Consider the following 18,391-nt stretch of genomic DNA (forward strand, 5'->3'; position numbering starts at 1 on the left):
TATACGTGAAACTTTATTTACTCAAAGAAACTCGCACTTGTTATGAACACATAGCCACACTAACGCGCACTGCATCAGTCGTAAATTACTCTGCGAGCTCTTTGTACACAAGAACTTAGGCTGGGAAACACACATTACATAAGTTTTACTGTTTGCTTGGCATTCTCATTTTGAATCTCTCCATCCCATCGACTTATTCCGCTTCGCTAGTTTTAACACATAAGCCGCTTTATTCACTCAAGAGTGCTGAGAACTTCGGCCTTGCTCTCTAGTTATCTTCAAGGATTGTTACAGCACACGAGCGAAAAGGACGCTTCAATAACATTTTTCTTGTTTTTATTAAGCTACCACTGTTCAAGGTTTTCCGTTCTGTTTGGTCTTAAACTTTGCACGACAACGTAGTGGGCTCAAGTGTCACACAAATGGTCTCAAATATTAGCTATATTACAGTTAACTTCTTTCGTTTTGATGACGATGTCTTACAGAGAGAAGCTCCGGTCGGTGTGACCGAGCGGTTCTAGGCGCTACGGTCTGGAACCGCGCGACCGCTACGGTCGCAGGTTCGAATCCTGCCTCGGGCATGGATGTGTGTGATGTCCTTAGGTTACTTAGGTTTAAGTAGTTCTAAGTTCTAGGGGACTGATGACCTCAGAAGTTTAGTTCCATAGTGCTCAGAGCCATTTGAACCATTTACAGACAGAACCACTCGCCAGTTACATAAGCGGCAAAAGAAAGATTAATATCCTAGTATAGTGGTGCCACACTAATGACGCTTTGATCTCATAGGCCCCTCACACAATGTATGCTTACGATATGGCACGCGTCCGTAACTGAGAGATGAGCGCGTCTGATTGGCATGCGGAGGACCCGGATTGAATTCTCAGCACTGCTGGGGATCTTTCCTTGTTAGGATGACTGGAACGGGGTGCACACATCGCGGTTCGGTAAAGTGAGGAACTGTTTTAATGAAAAGTGGTGGCTCCAAGGTGTGGAAATCTGACCCCATAACCCTCAATACCCATTCCAAACAATGCCGTGCGCACAGGATGACACGACGTGACGTCAGCGCTGGGGTGGTCAAAAGCGTCAGATCGTGGAACTTTTTAGTTTAATTGTAGATTTTATATAACCATAATCACGCTATAAAACACAGAGTGTTACCGGAACAGTGAAACTACATATAATAAGGTAATTGGTTGTGTAATATAAGTTCGCCGGCCAGTGTGACCGAGCGGTTCTAGGGGCTACAATCTGGAACCGCGCGACCGCTACTGTCGCAGGTTCGAATCCTGCCTCGGACATGGATGTTTGTGATGTCCTTAGGTTAGTTAGGTTTAAGTAGTTGTAAGTTCTAGGGGACTAATGACCTCAGCAGTTAAGTCCCATAGTGCTCAGAGCCATTTGAACCACTTTTTTGTAATGTAAGTTCAAGTGAAATCATTCAGCAAGGGAAAGGTAACTGGATCTTCCGAGATACCAATACTATTCTATACACTTATGTGAAATCACTTGCACCTCTTTTCGTAGATGTTCGTCACAGGTCGGCAGAACAACGAAGCGTTCGAAGAAACCAGTGAGACGCGTTGCCCATTTTATCTTGCAAGAAGTGATATCGGACCAAAGCACGTAATTATATCGACGAAAGCAGTGTGTTGTAGCTTTGTGGAACACGTCCAATGATCGCATATTACAACTGTATTTGATAACGAAAACTACCTCTGTGGGTATCGAAACAGATTCCCATCTCGTGGCTTTCGTACCATGATACGAAAGGGTAGCAGATAACTGCACACATGTTGACGTCGTGCTTCTTGATTTTGAGAAGGCATTCAAAGTAGCTCTTTACCGTCACGTAGTGAGCATAATAAGAAATTACGGCGCATCAGACAAGCTTCCTGACCGCATTAAGAGGAGGTTTACTATCTTTGGCCCGAAGAAGCATGTTCTTTGAGGATTTTTTTCTCGGGATGTGTTATAGATATCAGAGTCAAATTTGGTCAAAATGTTTATTGATATTTCCTCTGCAAACTGGATTTTTTTCGACCGGAAATGTCGAAGAGCAAAGGCGGAAGTGCCGCCGGAACGAAATGAAATTTCGATGTAGACCTCCACGCGCGGTGTGTCACAGGTCAGCCGGCTTGTCTGAAATCAAAATTGAGTTGACGTTAGCGAATTATATACGATTCTTTAGGCGTTGTACCTCGCTTAAGTTATTTGGACCATACGAAACAAAATGGCCCCCATTTGAAAATAATAGGGATTTTTCATAGATTTTTCGACTTTGTCGGCCAAGTAAAAATATTTATAGTTGATGGATCTAAATAAAAGTGGTGCAACTCCTAGACAATTTAGTTAGCTTCGTCAGAAACAAAGAATCATGCCAATCGGTTCAAAAGATTTGAAGTTAGCATACCGCGCGATAAAAAGATAGTCATTTCGAGAAAAACGCGTTTGAAGTTTTGATTACATATAATGCAATATTATGCAACGTTCAATCTGCTATTCTGGGTCCATACACTAGTCGTTCCTCTTTCTCATAGAGGGCGTTCTGCTCGATCTGGGCCATCCTGCGCTGCTGCACAGACGCTCGTACGGCCGGTGACAAGCGGTTTTGGCCCATTGAATCCGGTGGTCGTTCGAATGCTTAGCGAACTGCTTCGAATAGAAGAGTCCCAGGGTGACGTCCATCGTTGCCATGTTCTTCAGAATTGCTGAATACCCTTCGTTGAACCTGCTCACTGCCAGGAAAGTCGCAATCTCCACAGTCTTCGCACCAGAACGCAAATGCTTGGGGGCTAGCTTCCAAACACAAGCGTTCAAACTTTCATTTGTATTTTGTGTGTTTGCTCTCAAGCATCGGTGCAATAAGTCGTCCTTCGAAAGAAAAAATCTGGTGCGTGGAAAAAGCCCATTTCAGGCAGGTGTATTTTTTGGTTCAACCGCGAATAACAAACATTTCCGTTCCGTATTCGGAAAAAACCGTTGCAGGGTTGGATTCTAAACACTTTTATGGATCCAAAAATGCAATTTAAAAAAATAGATTTTTTGAACCAAAGGATAGTGTGGTGTGCGTACTGTAAGACCTTCGGTACACACACCATCAGATTATTTGACTTGTCGCTCTAACGAAGTAGGCGAGTGTCAGCAATATGTCTCGTGGTCTTATCGTGGCGCGTTTATCTTCTGCAGTTAGGTCAGACGATAGAAATGCCACTTGCACGCTTAGAGTAGCAGATTGACGGTGACCAACTTTAAACAGAACTTGATTAATTTTCACACACATTTATTAAAATAATAACAAGCATAAAAATAACTTAACTTGGTTCTGGATGCTGTTTACAATTGACAATCTGAAGATCCTTTGGTCTTGGTACGTTAATCTTATTCTCACATATCTCTGATACTTAACAAAGTGTCTAGTCATTTATCTTCATGGCTATGTACAGGAATATGATACTCTTATTAGGCACAGACTGAAACTTGACTACATACTAATGCAGACTGACTAATCGGAGGTCTGTACACACGTTATAATACCTCGAGCGTTCAGGTATCACTGCGCGAGTGTGATCCGCGAGGAGAAAAGGTTCTACGTTAGGAGCATTACATATTAATACGCGGATCGGCGGAAGCAGAATTTGGTCCATCTTTATGGGAGCGCCATCTCGTAGTGCGGAGACGGACGAGCGCTGCGCCTGCGCTGTTGTGCTTAGCGGGGCGCGCTCTGGTGAGAAACTTGTGTACGCGCTGACTACGCGGAACTATGTACACAACAGATAGTAAACATCCCCTTAGACTTCCAAATAGACGTAACTCAATCTCTCGTTCTCAATGCGGCGCAGTCGTCATATTTAAGAGTAACTTCTGGGACAGACTTATCTGCATGGGTTTTCGTATTCGCACTCCGAGTTTCCTAATTTTTCATTTATTGCTATTTCTGGCAAAAACTGCCCACCACTAGTAACCTCAATTTTTTTTTTTTTTTTGCATTTGTCTTTGCTGAAATGACTTTTATCTCGTCTAGCGCTTCTAAGATTTTGTATCTACGTATACTTCCTAGTTTCCTCTACATTCTTTAAAGGTTTTCAACGTTCTGTAAAATCTTTCTGCCCTGATCACGCCTTTTCAAGGATCTCTTCAAGATCTTTTTGACCTGATTATATCCCATTTCCAACGATTTATGTGAAATAGTTTAACGGCGGTAATATTTTCCCGAGGCTTACTAACAAACTGTTCAATAGAAAGAAATGTTTGACTGACCTATGGGTGCTCTTGAATCTACACATTCTCCAACTGTAGTCTTATATTTCACATTGCCTCCTGTATGATTTCTACGCCTCTTGTACCAATTTCTGAATTCTGTCGCTAAATTCCTCTTTTATTTTTGTTTTGCCTTTTATTTCTGACAATTTCTGCTTGCATTAAAAACAACGAGTTGCAGCATAAATTTTCCGATATTCTGACACATTCCTTACCCTTGAGTTTTTAAATAAAAAAAGAGAGAGAGAGATACTATGCTTTGACCCGTCGATGACTAGGTCATTAGAGCGCAGCACAAGACTGGATTGTGAAAGGGTGTGGAGGACAATCGCCGTACCCTTTCGATGAATGTAGCCCCGCATTAACGTTGACCATTTAAGGAAAGGCATGGAAAACCCGAATCTGTCCGGTAGCAAAGCCCAGTGAATGTTTCGCACCTGAAATTTGTAGGAAACTTCCTTGTGCCTCACAGCATTGTCCACTTAATTATTGCAGACTAAAAAATACAGTTACAAAGTGGTTTTCGTGTATGCGTTTCGGAATAACGTCTATTTTTTCAGGTATATTGCATATAAGGGGCGATCAAAAAAGTCCAGATTCGGTATGGTGATCTGGCAAAATCGCCGTGAGCAGTGACACATCGGACAGAGGCGCCAGATTGAAGGTGCTCGTGTAGTAAGACAGCTCGTCCCGCTGCATGAAGAAGTCAGTAGCTGCCTGCTGCGCATCTTCGTCCGACAGGAATCTCCGACCCTTCAGGGTCTTTTGTAAGGGACCGAAGGCGTGATAATCGCATGGAGATATGTTAGGACGGATAGGCGGCTGCTGGAGTGACTCCCACTTGAGTTGGCGTAATTTCTGCGTTACGACACTCGCGATACGGGGACGTGCGTCACGATGAAGCAACAGAAACCCTTGGCACTCCATTCCGCAACTGTGGTTTTCGACAGAAATGCTGCCTCATACATATTCTTCATTCTCCGATGGATGCATATCGGTGTTTTTCCTTGCCGGCCGAAGTGGCCGTGCGGTTAAAGGCGCTGCAGTCTGGAACCGCAAGACCGCTACGGTCGCAGGTTCGAATCCTGCCTCGGGCATGGATGTTTGTGATGTCCTTAGGATAGTTAGGTTTAACTAGTTCTAAGTTATAGGGGACTAATGACCTCAGCAGTTGAGTCCCATAGTGCTCAGAGCCATTTGAACCATTTTTTGTTTTTCCTTCGGGAGCCAAGAAAATAATACCGTAACAAGACGCTGCTCCCGTTTGGCCGCATTTGATAATAATGTCGCCATAGTTCACATTTATGCATATACAGCGTACACGTCGTAAAGACACGAATGCCACGCTCTTCCCTGCACACATGTCGGTGCTTATATACCCGCTTCAGATTTGCGCTTCTTTGCATATCTACTGCAGTGACGCGGTCTAACGGAAACTTTTTTTAATCGCCCCTTGTATTTAAATAGCTCCATATTCAGACCCCATATTAAATTCGCAGGAGATCTTAATTTTAGATGGTGACAAGAACGCAGTTTTAGCATTTACAAATCACAACAGACGACCAGAGTGTTAAGCTCGTGTGCTCATGATATAACGTCCGACGTCTTGTGACTAAATTTTCTCTATAGGTAAGATTGCTGCATGCAGTAAATCGTGAGCTACTGGCTTGTTTTCGAAAAAAAATTGCCATCTTGAATACTAAGTATATTCTACCAGATCCTCTCATTTACTGTAGGTTATAAGCATCCGTTACCGTAAATTTGTCAGCCGACCGGAGTGGCCGAGCGGTTCTAGGCGCTTCAGTCTGGAACTGCGCGACCGCTACGGTTGCAGGTTCGATCCTGCCTCGGGCATGGATGTGTGTGACGTCCTTAGGTTAGTTAGGTTTAAGTAGTTCTAAGTTCTAGGGGACTGATGACCTCAGTTGTTAGGTCCCATAGTGCTCAGAGCCATTTGAACCAACCGGAAATTAGTCAGCTGCGCGAGTAACCTCGCCAGTAGCATGAGGTAGACTGAGTTCGGCGAGAGAGATTCCACGAGTCTTTCCAGGCACGTCACACGCAAATGCAAGCTAATTAGACGCAATACAGATACTTACTGCAAACAGTCCCAGACATTTTGTATGGGATCAAGATCAGACCAGAGGCAATGTCATAGGGATTCTGGGTGTTAGTAAATAGGAACGTATCCCTGCAGCTCTATAAGCAAGGTTGTTGTAATCTCCGAAAATGGAACTATCCATAGCGTGCCGATCATGAAGTTAAAGAAGAAACAACAACAATGGTCACCAATAGAGTTGAAATAAATGTTCACTGTGAAATGAGTCAATTGGTCCTTTCCCACGAAATTAAGAGTCCGCTGTAAGCAACAACCACCGCACGTGGGTTAAACACTTCAATGGAGTGTCGATGCACTCGACTCTTTGCCTTATTTGTAAAGAGTAAACGATTACCGTCCGTTTCTGATTTGCTCCTCTGCATTTAGTTACGTCCGACTGTACTGTATTCCTTTGCACCGAACACGTAGGGCGATCATTGCCAGACTGTATGCACTTGCTTCCCAATGAGGACATTTGCCTTTGCAACCTGACTTGATTTAATGCTTCGGATTTCATAAAAAGCAGCCGATCCAATATATTTATTTGACTGTTAAGTGAAGTACAAACTGTTAATCTGTGCACAACAGGAAGTGCATGGGAGGGCTCAAACAACAAGGAAATTAGCGGATATTTGCCTTACAGTAAGACACGATATATCTTTCGTTGACTTTACCAAAAGTATTTACTGATTGGTTGTAAGTCATCAGTTGAGCTAATTAATCAGGGTTCCTACCAGGCGTGACTTTGGGGCTGAAATGTATAGACTTAGAAACAAAAGATTCTCAACTGAATGTGCAATATATTGTGGCACGGAAGCCATGACTCATTTAAAAATGGAACATCATTTATTGCCTTTTATCGCGCTTATGGCGCCTACCTCTAACGTAGTGGTCTCGTAATTTAAAATATGCACGGGAACAGAGAAGGAATATTACGTTGTCACTGTTCTTTCTACTGCTCTCACATGCTTATCATGTCCGTTACCCATTCAAAATCTACTGGAAATACTATGAATTAAATAGCAACTGAGCTCAATTAATGGCACTTTTTGATTTCGCAGGGGGACACGCGATGCAATATCATAATGTGGAACATGGGGCTAAGAAGACAAAAATATTCTTAAATGAGGCACATATAAAATTTATTACATTCTACTACATTCTTCACACGCACGCATTTGTCTCGATATGAATTTCAACAAGAACGATCATTTTACAGTGACTATGGAGCCAACACCAAGTTGGAAGTCAAAGCGGTACACTGGAACTCACCTTGTACGATCGTTCTTGGAACATAATCAAAACTTCTCAAGAGACACACGCGAATCCTAGACCGAATTTCCTCAAGAACGTCCTTTGCTCATTGATATGTGCACCCAACTCTATGTGGGTAGTCGGAAGTCAATGAATCTTATGTTTTCTCACCCATGTGGATTGTTCTCGGTTTCATTACAAGATGAACTTCATACGCATTTCCTGTCTGAACCTGATTCAGCATACAGGTGGTGAAGTCTCCTTGCAGAACTGCTCACGTGGCAGTACAGAGAGAATGACCAGCATACCAGAAATAAAGAATTAGCAAGGAATCTCACACGCCAGTTGACTTAAGTATCTCACATAATTCACATGCAAACTCCCTAACCAGAAATCGTACTAAAATCTTTGCTATCTTTTGTTGTACGATGGGGACCACATGGATGTGCCGAACACACTGGGTAAGGCCAATACTACAAGGAAATTTCGTTTAATATTTGGCGGACTTATTTACGTTAATCATTAGAGACAAGATAATTGATGACCAATTCAGATATCGTTAAAGGCAAGATAATTGATGACCAATTCAGACAAGCAGCTGAAAGCACCTCAAGATCGGCTTTGTATTACTGTATTGAATTGTGCCCCATGCTCTCGAGAAAATACCAGACCTCTAACCATTGAATTTGCCTGTAAAATTACTACAAAAAGTGATCGCCACGTAATTTCACTGAAAAAGAACGGGTTAGTAATCTTAACAATAATATATTTATCCTCTTCAACTTTAGCAAACTGCATGACGGAGCCCATCACACCTTCCGTCCACCCACTAGCCACACCATGAGCCGAATCCTGAAAAATAGTAGAGCGCCGCTAACGGTCACTCTGATCTTCCCTGAGGGGGAGCGGGAGGGGGGTCCTACCAATCCTCGAAGGCTACAGGTGCGTCTTCTTCAGCTCCCTACAAGAGTTAGATTGGCATCAAAATCCAAGTACAATCCTACAGTCAAAACAAAGTCATTCTGTAATTTGTTGCAACATAATAAGGACAGGCGAAAGGATGTAGATGATGAACGAAGTAAGTAAATGAACACAGTGACGTTCATCCCTTTTCAAGAGGCTCGCTGTACCATTGTACAATTACAACAGTGACTAATTCGTCATATAAAATCACTACCACGGAGTAAAATGTGGCACAGTAAATCAAGCGGAAGCGCTAGTTCCGTCTCATTATGTGTTATTTATAAAAGCAGCATATAATCATGATCTTTACCTCAGAAGCTGTAATTCACCTTTCTCATTCATAATACTTTCGATGGCTGGAGAGCAGACATTATTAAAGAATTACCAAAAAATACAATAATTTGTAGTCACTGGAGTGACAAAACGAGGCAACTATAATTCCGTTTTTTAATGCGTACTGGAATACACAAAACCAGGAATACTGTGACGTTTGCAAGGAGCGCTTGGACCTGTTCGACGGTCTTTGAAATGGTAAGCTGTGATTTTTGTATAATTCTGGTATAACATCAATGCCCCAGCCATACGGCCAGATGGCCAGCCATTCACGAAAGAAACGCTCCGAAACTTTCAGTCCTACAGTATATAATACCCATGCGTCCGCTCACTGAACCGAATGGCGCGGTGGCCGATGCAATATTGGTAACAATTCGTGCTTCGTATTTTCAAAGTATCTATTTGCTTTTAGTTTTAAAAAAAAATGCAATGACGTCCAAATTGAAAACTTTTGTTTTTTCAACATTTTCAACTTTTCCAACCAAATTATTTCCTTCAAATATGCGTTCGTATTGTATATTGAAAACTGTGTGCATGGGAGAATAATATTCATATTGTGAAGACTATGAATAATGATATGTTTATTCGCTGGATTCCGAAATTAAACAAGAGCCAGAATGATATCTGTCATAAAAACACTCGAAACAAAAGATGTTTGAACAATTTGCGCATCGAATAAATGCAGATTTTTTACACGAACATCGAGTTTTGAGGATATCTGTCGAATAGCAGACCTCGTTAACATTTCTAAAGATGAGTGTTTCTGCGGTTAGTTTCGACGCGAACCATGCGTACTGGATCATATTGTGGAAAAAAGGAGATGATAACTGATGGTGAAAGATCGAGTGAATTTTAATACAATCTTCTCGTGAATTAATCTCTCGTTCCTGTTGAATTAACGTGGCTCGATTTTGCAAGCATTTAATGAAATTTTTCACCTGTCTGTAAAAATAAACATCACAGGGCTGCACTAGTGGTGTGCACTTCGGCGGAATAACTTTGAGGGTACACGTGATACAATGTGCGTCGTCCTGGAAAACCTCGTCGTACAGTTCTGGTTGTGTTTGCCCTACCCAAGAGTCGACGATGAGGAGAAACCTTTTGTTCCCAAGATAGGGCTTCAAAGATGTTTTAAGGAACTCGTACGTATTTGCAGTCAGCTTTCCAGATTTTGATGACGTCATAATGGCGTTCTTGTGTGTTTTGGCGTATTCATCGATCGCCTTCTGGACTCGGGGTCCAAATGCACCTGTTGTCTCCTGCAGGCATACGCAAATACTCGGCAGGACACGTCCGGAAAAAGTAATAGCGTATTGTGCTGTGTATGAATGCTTAACTTTCTTCATGTCCACTCTCTTCACAAGTACGGTCTTGCTTCCTTTGTGAGCCAGTAATCGAAGACACTCTTGACAGCTGCGAATCACTTGCGCCCCTACACGCTTGATGACTTCACAGTATGGTGTCTCGGAGCCAGAAACGTTCTGCAGTAGTTTGAGGAGCATTAGCGTGATCTCATGTTGATGTCTCGGCGACGAAATTCGCCAGATGTAAATCCTATGGGACCGATCTGGATCGTTATCGGGCGCGACCACCGCGTACGCAAATCAGTGGCCCGTTATTTACGCGATTTACATTCCCTGTGGTTGGACACCTAGTGCCAGATGCCTCCACTAACCTACCAACAAAGAGTCGGATCCCTGATATGCTGTATCAGTGATACACTTCGTTCCAACAATCTGTTAAGCAGGTGCTCATAATGTTTTCGCTCATCAGTTTAGATATTCTTATTCATATGTATCGGGTTGTCAAAAAGTCAGTATATATTTGAAAACTGAATAAATCACGGAATAATGTAGATAGAGAGGTACAAATTGACACACATGCTTGGAATGACATGGGGTTTTATCAGAACCAAAAAAATACAAAAGTTCAAAAAATGTCCGACAGATGGCGCTTCATCTGATCAGAATAGCAATAATCAGCATAACAAAGTAAGACGAAGGAAAGACGATGTTCTTTATAGGAAATGCTCAATATGTCCACCATCATTCCTCAACAATAGCTGTAGTCGAGGAATAATGTTGTGAACAGCACTGTAAAGCATGTCCGGAGTTATGGTGAGGCATTGGCGTCGGATGTTGTCTTTCAGCATCCCTAGAGATGTCGGTCGATCACGATACACTTGCGACTTCAATAATCGCACGGACTGAGGTCTGGGGGCCTGGGAGGCCAAGCATGACGAAAGTGGCGGCTGAGCATACGATCATCACCAAACGACGTGCATCTGTCGAATATTTTGTGAACTTTCCTTTTTTTGGTTCTAATAAAACCCCATGTCATTCCAAGCATGCGTGTCAATTTTTACCTCTCTATCTACATTATTCCGTGGTTTATTAAGTTTTCAAATTTATAATGACTTTTTGATCACCCGGTAGATGCCGAAAAGCGTGATTGAAAAGTGGCTCTCCTGATTCCCGATACGAATTACCTTTCAAGTGACTGATACACTGAGTCCTCCGTCATAAGGAATATTTCGAAAAATGCAGTTTCTCCAGGCAAGCTATTTGTGAAAAGAATCGGAAGGGAACTGGTTGTGATCCGGAGGGTGAATATACGAATAACAGAAACTGTATGGCTAACCATTCACTGCCGGACCTTGCCCTCTTCCTGTGTGCATATATCTTGCAGAGGCGCTGAAGACAGTGTCTGCTCGTGTCCTCAGGTGAGCGGCCCCAGTGATCCCTGAAACGGAGTTACCTTTCAAATGTCTGAGACACTGAATCCTCCGTCATAACCAATATTTCGTAAAATTTGTGGAAAAAATCGGAAGGGAATTGGTTGTGATCCGCAGGGTGAATAGACAAATAATAGAAGCTGTATGGCTAACCATTCACTGCCGGACCCTGCCCTCTTCCCGTATGCATATTTCTTGCAGAGGCGCCCAAGACAGCGCCTGCTCGTGTCCTCAGGTGAGCGGCCGCCATGAGGGCGTGGTTCGTGGCCTTCAGCGTGGTGGCGGGCCTGCTGCTGGCAGACGACGGCCAGGCGGCCAACATCCTGGCGCCCATCTGGTTTCCCGGGCTCAGCCACTTCCTCATGTTCCGTCCGCTCTTCGAGGAGCTGGCCGCCAGGGGCCACAACGTCACCGTGCTCGGACACCACCCGCCCAAGACTCCCATCAAGAACTACAACTTCATAAGTCTCCAAGGCAGGTTTCCGCAGCTGCACAACAACGTAAGTGGACTTCTTTCCGATTACGTCCGGCAAAAATATTTGTAATTTGCAGCTTTTAACCTCACCAAATGCGCAGAACATCTACATCGATACTCCGCAATCCACCGTGCGGCGCGAGGTGGAGGGTACCCCGTACCACTAGTAGCCATTTCCTGTTCAACTCGCTAATACACTGAAGAGCCAAAGAAACTGGTAGGCCTATCTAATATCGTGTAGGGTCTCTGTGAGCACGCAGATGTGCCACAATTCCACGTGACATGGACTCGACTAATGTCTGTAGTAGTGCTGGAAGGAACTGACACCATTAATCCTGCAGAGCTTGAAAGGGTACAGTACCGCCCGACATTGAAAATAGGTACAACATTTTTCGTTATTCTTGTCAGAACAACATATTTTTTGTAATAATAACTCAATTTCACTTAATACACCGAAGCCGGATACCAGTGGAGGAAAGAAGGACAATTTATTTATTTAATTGCTCACATGTGCACTCCCACAAAATAAATCCCTACACCCAATTTGGTGAGATCTGTCAAATGAATGAATGTGTGGTCGTCTGCTAACTGCAGATAGTGAATGTGCAATATATGATCATCTTTGAGACGGTCTTTTGGTCACCTTTGGTGGAACCAAAGAGATGAAATTTACCTGAGCTTTGAGCACCTGAAATGTGGCTGACCAATACGGTAGCATGGTCCTCCCCTATCTGAAGAACGTCCATGTTTCAGCACTCTTAGACCCGTCTTAGGTGTGCTCCGTAAAGACAAAAGAGTGGAGAGGATGGTATGCATGTGAAATACTTAAGAGTAGTTTGGAATAATTATTTCTGTATTTCAGGAACTTTTTGGGGAGAATTAAATGACAGGCAGGTAATATTAAGGGGATCGTAGTAATCTTCGGAAGTGACCAACGGTCACAATGAAACCACGTGTAGCAATAACTTGAAATACTTGCGAGTGCTAGTACTAAGTTGAGATACTTCCGAGTGCTAAAGATAAGCTGAATTACTGGCGTGTGTACTATAAGTTGGAAATATTTAAGAGATGGCGTGTGCAGGGCTTGAAATTAGACACTGGCAGTTCCACGTGGTGAGTACTGTGTGAGTCTCAATCTGTGTATGAGACAAAGGATAAAGAGAAGTACTTGTCCAAGGTATCAGTTGAGGACTAGCGCGTGTGACGAATATGATCTCAATATTACTTTGCGTGTTATGTTTCCGTGTGACGCTAGATTCAAACTCAAATACTCTGAGAGACAAGGAAAGGTGAGTCAGCCGTCTATCCGGCAACGCCACTTGGCCTGCATTGCACAGGAAGACGTGCATATATCCTCCAGAGTTCGTAGTAGGAAAGAAAAGTTACGAAGTGGGGCAGTGTCGTGTGAAACTGGGATGAATACTAATTGAAGTGGGGAAGCTGAAAGTGAAGTGATTCTAACGTTGTGACTATTCTTTGTGATTGTATTTATGTTGTCAGTGTTATGTATTTCACGTAATTTAATTATGTGTGGTTTGCATGGGAGAGTAGCAAGATAGGTTCAGAGGCAGTGGGTTATGCATGTTCCTTTTTGTACCGCTCGGTCTGGAGGAAATTTTCGTGATGATGGGTGTGAGAGTGGAAGTGTGAGATATAACAAAAGATCCACCATCCTATCCAGAAAGTGCACTGTAGCGTTATATAATTACGAGACCATAAGATAGAGAATCACCAATGTAAAGCCATGCCCACTGGGCAGAGTTTCTCAAGTGTAATTGTTGTATAAAATGTAATGGTGTGTTTAGGTTATCTTTGAATCATAATAGAATTTATCGGAATAAAAAAGAAAGTGAAAAGAAAAAGATTAGTGGCCTTGTTCTTCGAATAGTGTGTAGTCATGATATCCAGAGTTTATAATGTGTGCGCCAATCATTATCAGTGCGATGGCCACGTGTTGGTCAAAGCCGATGGGTAAGAAAGAAAATGTTGTATTGCCAGAGCATAGTGAACAATCAGAGTTGTGTAAATTCCTAATAGTCGGGATTGCGTTATCCGTTTCCGTTGCGTAATATTCAAACAGGAGAATAATTTGTAGTTTAATTGTGGGTACTAGAGCTCATAATCAGTCATTGGTGTTACTCGAGAAATAAGAATAAATCCACTCGCTTGGCAGGCCTGACTGCTTGATGCCACAGTATGGGCAAGGCATGTGGGCCTCTCAAGCTGTCCGTAAATCCGTCGGAGTACAAAGGAGGGAGATCTCCTCTGAAGAGCACGTTGCAAAGCATCGTAGATATCCTCAATAATATTCATGTCTGGTGGCCACCGTTAGTGTTTAAAGCCAGAAGAATGTTCCTGGAGCAACTCTGCAGCAATTATGGACGTCTGGGGTGTCGCATTGTCCTGCTGGAATTGCCCACGTCCTTCGGAATATACAGTCGGCATGAATGGATGTAGGCGATCAGACAGGATGCTGACGTTCGTGTCACCTGTCACAGTAGTACCTACACGTATGAGGGGTCCCATATCACTCCAACTGCACACGCCCCACACCATTACAGAGCCTTCGCCAGCTTAAACAGTCCTGTGCTGACATGCGGGGTCCTTGGATTCATGTGGTTGTTTCCATACTCGAGCACGTCCATCCGCTCAGTACAATTTGACACGAGACTCGTCCGACCAGGCAACATCCTTCGAGTCATCAATAGTCTACTGCCGATGTTGACGGGCCCAGGTAAGGCGTAAAGCTTTGTGTTGTGCAGTCATCAAGGGTACACGAGTGGGCCATCGGCTCCGTAAGCCCATATCGATGATGTTTCGTTGAGTGGTCCGTATGCAGACACTTGTTGATGGTCCAACTTTGAAATCTGCTGCAGTTTGCGGAAGGGTTCTCTTTAGTCGTCGTTGGTCCCGTTCTTGCAGTATCTTTCTCCGGCCGCAGCGATGTCGGAGATTTGATGTTTTACCGGATTCCTGATATACACGGTACACTCGTGAAATGCTCGTTCGGGAAAATCCCCACTTTATCGCTACCTCGGAGATGCTGTATCCCATCGCTCGTGCGCCGACGATAGCAGCACGTTCAAGTTCACTTAAATCTTGATAACCTGCCACTGTAGCAGCAGTAACCGGTCTAACAACTGCGCCAGACACTTGTTGCCTTACATAGGCGTTGCTGTCCGGAGCGCTGTATTCTGTCTGTTTACATATCTGTGTATTTGAATACTCATGCCTATACCAGTTTCTTTCGTGCTTCAGTGTAGAATGCGGGAAAAATGACTATCTATGTGCCTCCATATGACCCTAATTTCTCTTATCTTATAATCATGCTCCTTACTCGCAATGTATGTTGGAGGCAACAGAATCGTTCTGCAATCACCCTCAAATGACGGTTCTCCAAATTTTCTCAATAGCGATATTCAAGCGAGTTTGAATGTGGTATAATAGTCGGCCCATGAGCGATGGGACACAGCCTCTCAGAGGTAGCAGTGAAGTCGGGATTTTTCCGCACGACAATTCCACGAGTGTAGCGTGAATATCAGGAATCCGCCAAAACATCAAATCTCCGATATCGCTGCGGCCGGAAAAAGATCTTGCAAGAATGAGACCAACGACGACTGAAGAGAATCGTTCAACGTGACAGAAGTGCAACCCTTCCGTAAATTGCAGCATTTTTTAATGCTTGGCCATCAACAAGTGTCAGGGTGCGGACCATTCAACGAAACCTTTCATATGTGCTTGCGGAGCCGAAGGCCCACTCGTGTACCCTTGATGACAGCACCACACAAAGCTTTACATACAGTCTGGGCCTGTGAAAACCGATATTGGGCTGTTGATCATTGGAAACATGTTGCCTGGTCCGTCGAGCCTCGTTTCTAATTGCATCGAGCGCATGGACGTGTATTGGGATGGAGACAATCTCATGAATCCATGGACCCTGCGTGTCAGTACTGGACTGTTGAAGCCGTTGGAGGCTCTGTTATGGTGTGGGGTGTGCGCAGTTGGAGTGATGTGGGACCCCTGATACGCCTAGACACGATTCTGATAGGTGACACGGACCTAAGCATTGTCTCTAATCCCCTGCATCCATTCATGTCCATTGTGCATTCCGACGGACTTTGGCAATCCCAGCTGGACAATGTGACACCCCACACGTCTAGTGACTATAGGAACACTCTTCTGACTTTAAACAGTTCGGATGGCCACCAAACTCCCCAAACATAAACATTACTGAGCATATCTGGGATGGCATTCATTGTGCTGTTCCGAATAGATCTCCACACTCTCGTACTCTTACATAGTTATTGGCAGCCCTGCAGGATTAAAGGTGTCAACTCCCTCCAGCATTCCTGCAGACCTGTCGAGTCCACGCCACGTAGTCTTGCGGCACTTCTGCGTGCTGGGGTCTGCCCTAAACGATATGAGGCAGGTGTAACAGTTTCTTTGGCTCTTCATTGTACGTTCAAGTAATTTAATTCAGTTATAACTGTATGATACAAGAGATATTTAAATGTTGTTTACATAAGAGGACTTAAAAATTTTAATTTTAGATATGTACGGTATGGTTACAGAAAATGAAAAGTAGAGAAAAATATAGTTTACTTTTTGCTGCGGTGAAGCGTCCTTAAATATACTGATGTACAGAAAAAAACAGAACTAGTGATTGGACCGTCATATTCACGGGACGTGTACAATAGTATGTTCTGCAATAATGATAAGTATCTGAACCATGTCGGTCCGCGGATGCAAGGTCAACATCGACATCGCGGCGCAACACCATCTACCGGTAGGATGAGCCTGCGGCTCTCGCTCTCGGTATAAGCCGAAGGTAATGAATCAGTGTGACTTGAGCAAATGTGCAAGACTCCTCGCAGACATATGAGCCAACCGGACCGACAAATCAGTGAGTCTGAAAGAGGGCGTGTTATTGACGTGAGAGAATGTGATTCATTCATCCGGGAAACTGCAGTTCCTGCGGAAGGAAGTGTTTCGGCAGTGCAACGGGTGTGTGCAGAATGGTTCACGGAAGGTCGTAGAACACTACGGGAAGGGTCGGATCGCACCAACCAGACCATCCGATCCCCAGCTCCCCCTTCCTCGCCCCCCCCCCCCCCTCTCCTCGGGAAGGACAGCACCGCATCCGAGTGGTATTGCTGGACAGATCTGCGCCCTCCTTGGCTCTGTGTACACACATCGTACACTATCGGATGTGACAGTCAGTTGCCGTTTTTACGGCATGGGTTACGTGCATGTCGTCCACTTATCTGCCTACCTCTGACAGATTTGCAGAAACATGCTAGACGGCAATGTTGTATGGAACGACATCAGCGGGGACAGAAATGGCCTCAGATAGTGTTTTCGGAGGAATCCAGCTTCTATTTGTTTGAAAATGACGGGCGCATTTTGGTTCGTCACAGATAGGGGGAGCGGCAGCACAGCAACTGCATTCACACAAGATGCGCAGCGCCAACTTAGGACCTTATGGTATAGGGTGGTGCTGGTTATAACCAAAGCACAGCTGGTGCATGTCCAGGCCACTGTGACATCCTGCGACTGGTAGCCACACCCTTTCTGCACAACACCCGAGACGCCATTTTTCAACAAGACAATCCACAACCACATGTTACTGTATGAACACGTGCCATCGTGGTGTCAGTCTTTTGCTCTCGTCCGCCAGATCAGCAGACTTGTCGCCAATTTAAAATGTGTGGGATATGCTGAAACGACGGTTGCACCGCTGTGACCCAGTGCCAACCACCACGGATGAACTTTGGAAGCAGGTGAATGCAGCATGGACGGATATATCACAGGGTGCCATTCGCACCTTGTACGTGTGGATGTCATAACGCATGGAACAAACTATTAGGACGTATGGCGGACCCTGTGCCTACTAGGCAACAGGACACATGCTGAACCGAGGTGACTGAAATGCTAATCATTTCTGCAGAAAATACTAATGTACATGTCCTGTGAATATAAATGTTGTATCTCTAGTCGTTCAAGGTGTTCTGTTCCATATGAACATGAGTGTAGTTACCCGACCGCGGTGGCCGAGCGGTTCTATGCGCTTCAGTCTAGAACCACGCGGCTGCTACGGTCGCAGGTTCGAATCCTGCCTAGGGCATGGATGTGTGTGATGTCCTTAGGTTAGTTAAGTTTAAGTAGTTCAAAGTCTAGGGGACTGATGACCTCAGATGTTAAATCCCATAGTGCGTAGAGCCATTTGAACCATGAGGAAGTCATGGAAGTAAAAGTCTAGAGGCTTTAAAAATGA

General features: G+C 44.1%; 1 protein-coding gene across 1 annotated transcript in view; it reads left to right on the forward strand.

The window, feature by feature from the left end:
* LOC126484097 (UDP-glucosyltransferase 2-like) overlaps positions 1–18,391 on the forward strand; it is a 134,021-nt gene that overhangs the window by 51,152 nt on the left and 64,478 nt on the right. The window contains exon 2 of the mRNA XM_050107473.1: positions 11,878–12,142. Within this exon, the coding sequence (XP_049963430.1) occupies positions 11,891–12,142 (252 nt within the window). The 5' untranslated portion in view covers positions 11,878–11,890. The remainder of the gene's footprint in view (positions 1–11,877; positions 12,143–18,391) is intronic.

The sequence above is a fragment of the Schistocerca serialis genome, chromosome 6, assembly GCF_023864345.2.
Source record: "Schistocerca serialis cubense isolate TAMUIC-IGC-003099 chromosome 6, iqSchSeri2.2, whole genome shotgun sequence".
NCBI classification, from domain to species: domain Eukaryota; kingdom Metazoa; phylum Arthropoda; class Insecta; order Orthoptera; family Acrididae; genus Schistocerca; species Schistocerca serialis.